We start from the raw sequence: 12,330 nt of genomic DNA, 5'->3' as shown, positions 1-12,330 counted from the left end.
GATAGATAGATAGATAGATAGATAGATAGATAGATAGATAGATATTAATTTTAGTATAGTAAGCAGGATAGATAGATATTAATTTTAGATAGATAGATAGATAGATAGATAGATAGATAGATAGATAGATAGATAGATAGATAGATAGATAGATATTAATTTTAGCATAGTAGGCAGGATAGATAGATAGATAGATAGATAGATAGATAGATAGATAGATAGATAGATAGATAGATAGATAGATGTTAATTTTAGTATAGTAGGCAGGATAGATAGATAGATAGATAGATAGATAGATAGATAGATAGATAGATAGATAGATGTTAATTTTAGTATAGTAGGCAGGATAGATAGATAGATAGATAGATAGATAGATAGATAGATAGATAGATAGATAGATAGATAGATAGATAGATAGATAGATAGATAGATAATTAATTTTTGTATAGTAGGCAGGATAGATAGATAGATAGATAGATAGATAGATAGATAGATAGATAGATAGATAGATAGATAGATAGATAGATAGATATTAATTTTAGTATAGTAAGCAGGATAGATAGATATTAATTTTAGTAGATAGATAGATAGATAGATAGATAGATAGATAGATAGATAGATAGATAGATAGATAGATAGATAGATAGATAGATAGATAGATAGATAGATAGATTTAAGGCCGTTGTAAGTTATTTATATTTCCTGTGGTGAATATAAATTATTTATTTTTACATCTATACGTTTATTTCTGCAAGACTTAACACAGCACCAAAATCTTGCAACTACACGGTACCCTTGAAGACCCAATTGAAACCATACATCCATCGACTTTATAACTTACAGGGCACGTAAACAGAAGTAGCCCCATGGCACACCAGGCGATTTAAACATTCCTTTGCGGTAACTTTAAACTAGTGGATGCTTGTGCATTGAGTTGTGCTGCCCTGTAAATTATGCGTGTCTCTTCTACAGAGAGCGATTAATATTCCCTTTCCGTGGATGGAAGAATTTCCTGAAATGTCACGCCTGCAGGGACGAGTGGCTCGCCAGAGGTGGGGAAGGGGCCGGGGAGAGAGTGTTGTCTGAACGGTCCGAAGGAGAGTCTTCAGGTCCACTGCAGGACAACACGCCGGACCCTGCGGCCAGTCCCTCTCGCTCTCTCTTCTTTTGCTTCATGCGGCGGTTCTGGAACCAGATCTTTACCTGCGTTTCGTTGAGTTGCAGGGCAGTCGCGATCTCTACTCGTCGAGCCCGTGTCAGATACTTATTAAAGTGGAACTCCTTCTCCAACTCCGTCAGTTGCTTGGTGGTGAAGTTGGTCCTGGGGGCACCGTATCCCAGAGTTCCAGAGATGATAGGGGCGCCTGTAGTGAAGCCACCATCACAGACGTTTCCAGGGTTCACTGTAAAGGAGCAAACCAGACTCGTTTATGGGACATTTAGGCAAAAGGCCCCGAAACAGGCAGGAAAGTTAAGATGATAACCTGCGCAAGTCAATACCCTGCTTTTCCTGAGCTCTTAAAACTAACAAACACCCCCACCCCCCCAAAAAAAAAAAATCTCCCCCAAACAAACCGTCCACATAAAGGTTTCAAACAAGAAGCTTTTATTTGACGTCCCAAAAATAACCATGAATTGATGATAACAGATTTAAAAAAATGTATGTGGACTCTTTCTGGATATAGAACATTTTATAGCCCAAAATCACACAAGGAATGCCTCAATGGGCTTTAACAGGACGGGTTTTTTGACATCACATCCTTGACTCCCTACGAAGACAAGAAACACGGGCTAAATTAAAATTAAATTTGGGCTAGTCTAGTAGGTCTGTTTTGTGTAAAAGAAAGAAAGAAAGAAAGAAAGAAAGAAAGAAAGAAAGAAAGAAAGAAAGAAAGAAAGAAAGAAAGAAAGAAAGAAAATTTTATATGCAGAAAACCCGATTCTTTGTCAAGCACTGAGGAACCACACAATCCAGTTCGGCTTCATGAAAACTGTTAGTCCTAAGTGTGTACCTGGCCAGAAGCGACCACATCAAAAGCTCACGCATTTCTAACATTATTATCGATATTATTATTTATTTATTTATTTGCAAAGGTAATTTCATTTACCTCCTCTGTTTCTTGTACTGATTCAAGTCTGTTCTAACTCATTAATATACATCAAGTTCCAGTACGGTAACAACTAAAAATATAATTAACAGAAGTCAACACATTTGTAATGAGATTGGTTGGGATCAGAACTACTATTTCTTATTTTTAGCCAAGTCAAAAGTTTTCATTTCTTCTTAGTTTTCTTCCTAGTTCATCTAAGTCAAATATTTATTTATTTATTAAGCGTCTGAGCCAAATTCCTCCCAGAAGACAAATAAAGCATTTTCTTTCTTTCTTTCTTTCTTTCTTTCTTTCTTTCTTTCTTTCTTTCTTTCTTTCTTTCTATTATATAGTACCCTTCATGTCTACCTATGAAACAGTTACAGCAGATGACGCCAAATGAAGGAATTCCTCATAATATCGAATAACTTGCTAATATTTGGTATATGGTTGCACTCATCAGTCCCAGTGAAAGTTATTCCGCAATTTAAAAAATGGGTTTGATTGGTTAAGCTTTTCACGCCTGTTCGGTTTTCCCTCTTTTTATTTTTTACTGTTTGATGAATAATTTTTGAAAGCTTCTATTCTAGGGTTGCGTAGAGAAACACAATATTATTCATCATTAGCAGTTTTATTACTCAATTAGAATTTAAAACTTAAAATTAGTCTTCAAAAATATACATTTGAAAATGCTGACGGTCGCATCATTTATAGCACCCCTGGGCTAACAGAAGCAGACATACCGCCTGTTTTGAAAGTTCTAAGCTTTGTACGTGTATTTCCATAAGCAACTTCTTCTTGGACAACATAATTAATTAAGGAAATAATTAATAGTAATGGTAAAAGAGTTAAAGAGTTGAAGAAGGTATAGCTTACCGCAGTTCGCACAGACCGAAGTGTTGGTGGAATGGCGCTGCCCGCACGAGTGTTTAAGGCCACTTGTGAGCCCCTTGGCCCTCTTAAACTAACAGTCACCTCGACATATGACTGCAACAGAGGAAGTCATTGTAACATAAATCACGTCTCCTATCGTAATTAAAACACCAGGCATGTAAAGCCACATAAAGTCACTTTGTTTTGTATTTATTTTTATTTCCATGAGTTGTGTGTACTTTATGTAGCAAAAGTGAGAGACATCTTAAGCGCGTCTTTACTTCGGTGCGGTGCATTCCTAAATCGTATTTAAAGTTAAACGTAAAACATAATTTGCTGAGGTGTACTTTCTTTTTATTCATGCACGATTACAAAATGATTTATTATATTGGTTACAAATATAGTAGCTCGACAAAAATATCAGCCAGCACATCGCCCTGACGTCTAACACCTACATATCAATTCTTTAATAGGTAACCGCTACTTCTGCAGTGCAAATTGTATTTAGAATTCATGTACTCTTCCATTTTTCAGTACATATATTACATGGTAATTACGGAGTAATTGTCGAATAACCTCGGGGTAATTCTAGGATATTTAAATAAAATATAACTGGGTAATTAATTAACAACATGAAGGTTAATGGTGTTACTTCTCTCTTAAGCAGAAACCGAACCAGCCATTCCAAGTGATGAAAGAAACGGTTTAACTTTTAAAAGAGACTTAATTTTAGTTATGTTCATAACTGAATAAGGAGGTCAGTTATCAATGCGGTTGAACGCCAAAAGCTTACAATATATTTTTATAATGTCTGCTCATTTTGTTCATGACTGTCTTTTAGGTATAATGAATGCTGTCAATATTAAAAGCTGCTGGAGTCTCAACGTTACGGACTGCACCTTTGTTGAGAGAAGCTTTACGTCCTCCAGAAGCCAATACTTGCGACACACATGACTGTATTCTTCTTCTTCTTCTTCTTCTTCTTCTTCTTCTTCTTATTATTATTATTATTATTATTATTATTATTATTATTATTATTATTATTATTATTATTATTACTACCACTACTACTAATACTAATAATAATAATTTAGCAGACGCTTTTATCCAAGGAGACCTACAAATTAAGCTATATGGAAGAATAATTAGAAGGTCCAAGCGAAGAAGATACAAATCTGAGCAAGAAGGAGTCCTAACTGCTACTTTAAAATTACACATGCAGCTCGACTAAGGCACAAATCAGTGTCCTTAACCCTTAGCATTAATATTTTTTTTATTTAATTCTCCGACCTTAAAATTAGGGTATAAGACAGAAACGAATCCAATGGAATGACTGGTGCATTATGTGCAAAGTCAAATTCTGAATCAAATGGTCCCTCCTTAGCACGCCCTGCGACGTTATGAGGGAATGAAAAATGTGATCATAAACTTGAAATTTACTAGCATCTGATCAACGAATACCCACGTCTCTCGTTTGTAATTAAAATAGTTATTCCCCAAGTTCAAGACATTTTCTTAAATGAAATAATGGTCATGATTTATGCCATTTATTTTTTTTTCTAGATTTCTTGAGTTATGTGTACTAAATAAGTACGCGAGAAATGGTGTGTCTGGGTCATGATTTACCCCGCTATAACACGAAGAGGAACTTTATAAGTACAATGAATGAAACAATCGATACTATATATTTTAGCCATCAGGGATCACACTGTCAAATGATTCAGCAGCTGTCGGCCCATAATTGTGGATTGTCATCCCTCAAGAATGATAAAAAGTTGGAGTTGCTTTAACACAGGAGAAGAAGTTGGGAGTTGGTCGGACTTCAAGGTGACGCTTTCATATCCGTGTCGGGCTACCGGCACCGGAAATAAGATCAAAGGAACAAGGACAGGTAGTATGGGCCGAAAACTTAGAGTGAAAGAAAGAAAGAAAGAAAGAAAGAAAGAAAGAAAGAAAGAAAGAAAGAAAGAAAGACGAGTTGAAGTTTAATATCCTTTTCATTAATATGATCGTTATATAGGCCATCTTATACAAAGGGTGAGCAACAAACAAAAAATGAAACTCAACAGCTGTTGGATTATTGGAATAAAAACGAGGCGAACCCGCTTAATTTGTAATATTAAATTATCCCATAATATTACATCTCATCTGATCTTCTGACATCGATTTTCCTATAGAAATCTAAGTTCTGAGTAAACATATATCCTGAAAAAAAATCATAAAATGAAAGACTTATTTTTTTCTGCCACAAAGTTTTTATTTATTGTTTATTTTTCTTAATTAACTACAAGATGAAATACGGGTATTTTTACTGAAAAGGGTATTTGGATTGTGTGATCAGAACGAAAAGCTGCAGATTCTGACGTTAAATCATCAGAAAGTGATCGGACAATTAAATATCAACAGAAAACAAATTAAGGGACAATCAATCTGAAGAAAGACCTTTGGGAAACTACCAAACTGTACACACTTTGGAACAAACTGCAAAGATATTTATTTATTTATTTTTATTTTAATAAGACTTGTATCCACGTAAATTATGAAACGAGTCGACACACACACAGTTCGTACGTGTCTTAGGCTGCTCGGATCCTAATGGCAGTTTTACTGCCAAAGCCAGCCACAAATTGCTCGCTCAGTTTTTCCGTTAACTCTTGAAAAGGTTACAGGTTATATACATACATACATATAAAATTGTGTGTGTGTGGATAGATAGATAGATAGATAGATAGATAGATAGATAGATAGATAGATAGATAGATAGATAGATAGATAGATATGTAAGGCAGTATATAATAGATAGATAGAACTGAAAGGCACTATATGATAGATAGATAGATAGATAGATAGATAGATAGATAGATAGATAGATAGATAGATAGATAGATAGATAGATAGATAGATAGATAGATAGATATGTAAGGCACTATATAATAGATAGATAGATATGTAAGGCACTATATAATAGATAGATAGATAGATAGATAGATAGATAGATAGATAGATAGATATGTAAGGCAGTATATAATAGATAGATAGAACTGAAAGGCACTATATGATAGATAGATAGATAGATAGATAGATAGATAGATAGATAGATAGATAGATAGATAGATAGATAGATAGATAGATAGATAGATATGCAATGAGAAGTGAAGGAAAATAAAACCTTTCAACTAAACAGATTACAATCAGCTTTCTAGGCAGCTCTCGCCCGTTCTTCAGGAAACTTCTAATGTTGTTTTGCTTCACTTCTCATTGCACCCATAATGACTAACACGGTACATCACCTACTACATATATATTATGTTATTCAAATATCTAAATTTTGGAAATCTAACAGTTTATCTTGCACCTTTGACCACATTTCCTCCCCACCCAAACTAAGTAAAGTCGGCACACGAAACGGATGGATTCATTAGCGCACTAATTACTACTGTCGTCTTTTTGCATTTTGCTGTACCCAGCTAATTTTCGCCTATGAATAACTGATTAAGCACTTTGAAGACTGCACTAGTAATGCGTCTTAATGTGGTCTGCAATTTGTAGTTGACTTTGGGTTAAAGTGTCCAGATAGACAAACGTAGATTTATTAAACCGAGCGTATCTTTGGCATAAGATTTGCGAAACTCAAATTATATAAAGTGCCTTCATCTTACGATATAATTCATCCATTCAAATGTGCGTCGTTGTGACGTTCTGTTCATAGATGAAGCATCACAATTAAACTCACCGTCCAATAATTTTTCCAATCTGATACATTATTTCCATGCCTTGATAAATTGTGATTCCTTACTTAAAAAAAAAAAAAAAAAAAAACTTTCTTGGACTGGTTTTAAGCAGGGCATAATGAGAAGTAATTGCCCAAATATTTTGACCTGCACAGAGTTAAAGCAATGCAAAGCAATGCTTTCTAACCTGGTATGGAAGAAATAACGTCAATGGAGATGCATTGATATGACAGATACCTCAAAATTAGAATGACTGGAAAGTTCCAGAAATTTCTGATCAATCAGACTCTATTTGTGATTATTTTAAAAAAAACAACAAAATTGACAGTGACAAATGGACCTTTAAATTGCTAAATTAACCCTTGAGAAGCGTGCGTATGGAAAGAGTGCTTCCGTATGACGCTCAAATGTGTTAATTGAGCACTGACGATTTTGCTGTGATTTCTAGACAGTTTATACTGTAAGTGCACACATAGTAAATCTATTCATCATTATTATTATTATTATTATTATTATTATTATTATTATTGTTAGCATCATCATCCTCATTAATAAATTGCATAGCATCATCATCATCATTATTATTTTTAGCAGTAATGGCGGTGTTACCCTTGGGACCGTAAGACTCTTTATCTCCAGTTGTATTGCTGACTCATTTGTCTTCTATGTGGAGTTCACATACTCTGCCTGTGTTTAGGTGGGCTTCAGCAAGTTCTCACCAACTGTCTGTCACAAGACATACGCTTACGGTGTTTTGTAAATCCGAATCAGTAGGACGTGAGTGAGATGCATTTTTGGATATGCTGGTTCACTAATGGCACCTTACTGGTTTGTGTGGTTGCTCACTGCATGACAAAGAACCATTTCATTCTGTGGAAGGGTCCTTTACATGTGAAGTTGGTATACTTAGAGCTTTGAAACGGTTCCTAATATGTGGAGAATCTTTTCATGTGTAGTAGGCAGGATACTAACAGATCAAGGCAACCTGAACATAGAATGTGTTGTCGTCCTTGTAAAATCTTGAAACCATTGATATTTCACAAGTTTCCTGTCATTATTAGCAAGGGGAGTTGTTACGGATCTAAGTGAGAGGTTCTTTCTGGAGCCTGTATGTGAATGGCTCTTTAAGGAACCTAAAACTAGTTTCCCTGTGGTGTCACTCTGAAGAACCACATTGGGACTTTTAAGAATGTGGTAGGCTACTTAGCAGGACACTAAACAGATCAAGAAATCCTGAACTCAGCAGGTGTTGACTGTCGTTTTAAGATCAGGAACCCACTGGGATTTCACAAATTGGTTTACATTGTTGTTTATGGACTCTTTTTGTGGGTCCATAGAAATTAGGGTTCTTTCTGGAACCTTCATTAGGATGGTTCTGTTTGGACCCAAAAACTAAATCATGTACCCATTGATATTTCTTAGGTTTGCTATCATTGTTATTTAGGAAACTTGTTATGGATGTATGAAAGTATTTTATTTGTTAAGAGTAGTACGCTGGATACTAACAGACCTGAAAAACCTGAACATACCACATGTTGTTGTCCTTCTGAAATCAGGAACCCATTGGTATTTCACAAATCTTCTATCATTGAGCTTTATTATGGATCTAAATGAAGAGTTCCTTCTGGAGCCTTCACGTGGATGGTTGTCTTTTGGTATCACTCTGAAGAACCACTTCGGCACCTTTATTTTTTAAAATGTCTGGTCTGGTGTTTCATGATTGGTTCCTGTCTGATTATGTCCTGTATGCTTCTGGGTAAGGATGTGAATGCCGATGTCCTTGATCTGAGGATCGTGCAGACTCAGAAATCACATGGATGAATAAAAGCAATAATAAGAGTACACGTTTCTGAGAAGATATCAAATATGAACAGCGCCCGACATACTTAATTGCGAAAACTTTCTGTTCAACGTTATGGACACTTGTCCTTCCATAGTTGATGAATGTATGAAAAGCAGACTTTGGGAAAAACTGGTGCTCAGCATTTGCTTACTTGCGATTCAGAAGTCACCTTAGATGAAAGAATAATGTAACTTTAAAAAAAATAATAAGTTTCGTTAACTATAAATCTAAATCTCGGAGCGACCGACAAACGACGTAGGCCTGCCATCAGAAAAGTTGCCGTGGTGCCCGATAAATCCGGTGGGGTGTGTGTGTGAGGGGGGTCTTTTGAACAGAACATGTCTCAAGAATGTAGGAAACAGCGATTTTAACGGGTGTGTGGATGCATCTTATTGTTCGGAGTCTTGTTTGGAGTCCCCCCGTAGTATTCCGACACTCTCTGTCGTTTAAAGCGACATTCCTCGCTTGTTCGCACGTGTTTCTGCCGACAACTAAAGGTTTCTATTGGCAAGTATTTCAAATAGCCTGAGACCCCCCCTGCTGGGTGTTCCTTGTACTTATTAGGACTTGTTTGCGGAGTTTTTGTTCTTCTGGGGACAAAGAAATCTGCACTTCTCAAAGCTGGACATATTTATTTAAGCAATGAGCTCCTTTCTCCTAGCAAGCCTGCACCTGTTTATCTGTCGAATGGTGTTCGTTTTTCTGTCCTCAGATTTAACACTTTTCTTCTTTTTTTTCCGCTGACCACCCCAGACCCCACCGTTACAGGTTTTCTGACACCCTGTTAATGAAATAAGCGAGTTCGGCTTATACTTTATGCATCTCTTGCCTTCATCTACAGAAGAGGTTGTTGCGCATGAAGAGCTCAAAGTTTAGTTTTTGTGAATGTCTCGGCATTATTGTAGTGGCATCGCCTTGTTTTATCTCCACTTTTAATTTGAAGTAGTTGTTGTACCACCCGGACGGTCAGTATCATTTACCATTACATTAACTGTAACAGACTCACCTGTTCTGGAAGGATTCCTTTTCACTTTCATCCAGTCAAATGTCCTGGTGGCATCACCGCAATTATTACTGGGCTCCGAGTGAGTATTCAGTCTCTCCCCCGGACATTCGGGGGTGGTGTAATAGTCCGAGAAAGGATGGCCATCCCGCGTGCTTTCCTGGTATGACTGCTCCAGTGTCCCAAACACAAAGTGATGCCCGGGGAAACCACTAGCATTTTTCAAACTAGAGGCGTAGCTGCCGGCGTAGGTACTCAATTCAGTCTCTTGACCCCCGGCATAAGGAAGATTATGGTGGTGAGGTTGATGGAGGTAGTTTTCAGAGGAAGAAGAAGAAGAATACGCCGGGTGAGGAGTTAAAGCAGCTGCAGGAGGTAGATCTGGACTCAAAGATACGCTGAAAGCGTCTGCTTCATAAGACCCGTTGAACTGATGGGTCGTACTGCCATGGCCATGCACAGTTAGGTGCAGGTCCCGGCCAACCATGTAACGCCCATCTGGCCCGCAGCTCATATTACTGCATGGTCTCTTTTGCAAGTGCGGAGACCTGGCTAGCCTGCTGTAATATGCCCCCACTATGTGTGCAGTGGCATCCCTGGCGCAAATGAACTCTTGATACGAATTCATTCTCCTCTCGGGCGTCTTGCCTTGCCCTTCTGGGCCATAGCCTCGCTGCCCCGTCACTTGAGCTCGGCCTCAGCCTGTTCACCATGTTATTTAGAGACTTTCGCACTGGTTAGGGTAGAGCCGGAGCGCGCGCGGGAGAGAGAGAGAGCGATGTGTGGAGAGTTGATCTGGAATCGGGGCAATCATGTGACTTTTACTTTGGCCAATGGCCAGTCCTCGCTATTGAAGGGCTACTCCGATCTTTTAATGGAAGCAATTAATAAATTTGACTCTTCATTCACGGATAGCCACTCCCGATATAGAATCCCTGGTAGTGTCGTGCCTCCGCCCCCGAAATAAGGCGATATAACCTGGTGCCCCGGATGCGAAGAGATCCTCCCTTAGGTAAGCTTCCTGTTCCAAATCTACCAAGATCAGAGTAAAGTGCGTTTCTCGAAATTAAGCAAAAGTAAAATAACAATAATGCATTCACAACGATATTTGATGGTGATGGAGATAATAGGGGTGCGTATTCCAGCATTGCTTCAAAAAATTAAAGTGCAATTTCTGAAAATATTATTATTACAGCACACACAACGCGCAAGCATTTTAAAATGTACACCCCGTCCAAGTAGAATGTAATATGAGTTAAGATTTGGTGAGATGTACAGGATGTGAATATTCCAGTTTTCAGAAAAAGTTTTGTTTTTTGATTTCTCTAATGAGGTTTCTGGGTAAAAAATAAAGTGCTACCCATCTATCAATTATATAGTGCCTTTCCTATCTATCTATCTATCTATCTATCTATCTATCTATCTATCTATCTATCTATCTATCTATCTATCTATCTATCATATAGTGCCTTTTCTATCTATCTATCTATCTATCTATCTATCTATCTATCTATCTATCATATAGTGCCTTTTCTATCTATCTATCTATCTATCTATCTATCTATCTATCTATCTATCTATCTATCTATGAATTACGAATTATATTCAAAGAACTCATTTGTATTTTTTTGAATGTCTGTATATAAAGAGGAATGCTTAAAAAGCTTTTTTTTTTGTCAGGCTAAGCCAATTTAAAAAAACAAGAATAAACAGGGATAACGATGTGCAAAGGATTGATGCTTTATTAATGTTTAAGGCACTCCTTCAAAGAGACTGAAGGTTGAATTCCCATACTACTAATTAATCAATTAGATATATTTAGAAAAAACTGATATCTTATATTGCAGTTAAAATGAGTATCTATTGTTGACTGCGGTGGGTTGGCACCCTGCCCGGGATTGGTTCCTGCCTTGTGCCCTGTGTTGGCTGGGATTGGCTCCAGCAGACCCCCGTGACCCTGTGTTCGGATTCAGCGGGTTGGAAAATGGATGGATGGATCTATTGTTGAGTAGAAAAACGTTTATGTTTTATACATTTTACAGAACTATGTCTGTTAATTTGACTACAATTATGTTTTAATTGTTAATGAAGGTCTATCTATCTATCTATCTATCTATCTATCTATCTATCTATCTATCTATCTATCTATCTATCTATCACTACCAATTTTTTAACAGTTACTGTAAATGTTGCCGGTTTATTGAGAGATGACGTGTTCGATGGTCATAAAGAAATCTGTGGTCATGGTCGATCATTCTGTCTTTTGTATATAAATAGATTCGAAAGAAAGAAAGAAAGAAAGAAAGAAAGAAAGAAAGAAAGAAAGAAAGAAAGAAAGAAAGAAAGAAAGAAAGAAAGAAAGAAAGAAAGAAAACCATCCATTTACTGAAGCTCTGGTAGGAATGATCTTTCTAGCGCAGGCACCAGTCCAACGCAGGACACATTCTCCGGGAGAACCAGTGCCAGAGATGAAGACACATAAGCGTCTGATTCCTCAATATGATCTTCTCTTGGAGTTCTCCGCGTTTAGAAGCCGGGAGGGAGGTGTTTTTTATGGGGTATCTGTTTATGTCTCCCTTGGACGTTTGCATTCATAATGTTGACTTCATATTCGTCGGCGATTTTTTTTATGGTGGTGTTTCTGTTTCCCTGGAGCTTCGAACTACAAGATATACGTGATTCATAATGCTCCAAACAGTACGCAGCTATCAAAAATGGTGATGTGCTTGTACTCCAAACCGGTTCATTTCAAGCACCGGGTACAATTATACAAATGATATAACTAATTTA

The 12,330-nt window shown here is 37.1% G+C and overlaps 1 protein-coding gene across 1 annotated transcript; it reads right to left on the bottom strand.

Annotated features, from left to right (window-relative positions):
• Positions 1–598: 598 nt before the first annotated feature.
• On the bottom strand, positions 599–10,498 carry hoxc1a (homeobox C1a). The gene is made up of 2 exons (XM_051925089.1): positions 9,544–10,498; positions 599–1,403 (listed from the first exon to the last, which is right to left on the bottom strand). The coding sequence occupies exons 1-2, from the start codon at positions 10,166–10,168 to the stop codon at positions 1,021–1,023; spliced, it is 1,008 nt and encodes a 335-aa protein (XP_051781049.1). The 5' UTR covers positions 10,169–10,498; the 3' UTR covers positions 599–1,020.
• Between the last annotated feature and the right edge of the window lie 1,832 nt (positions 10,499–12,330).

This window comes from Erpetoichthys calabaricus, chromosome 3 (assembly GCF_900747795.2).
Source record: "Erpetoichthys calabaricus chromosome 3, fErpCal1.3, whole genome shotgun sequence".
Lineage (NCBI taxonomy): Eukaryota > Metazoa > Chordata > Cladistia > Polypteriformes > Polypteridae > Erpetoichthys > Erpetoichthys calabaricus.
Note: the sequence above shows the minus strand (reverse complement) of the source record. Positions and strands in the feature narration are given on the sequence as shown.

Bases quoted from the DNA above. Each gene is read 5' to 3' on its own strand.
- hoxc1a (XM_051925089.1), bottom strand. From the start codon at position 10,168: ATGAATTCGTATCAAGAGTTCATTTGCGCCAGGGATGCCACTGCACAC. The intron at 1,404-9,543 runs GTGAGTCTGTTA...GCTCCTTTACAG, and splicing joins AAGGAATCCTTCCAGAACAG to TGAACCCTGGAAACGTCTGT.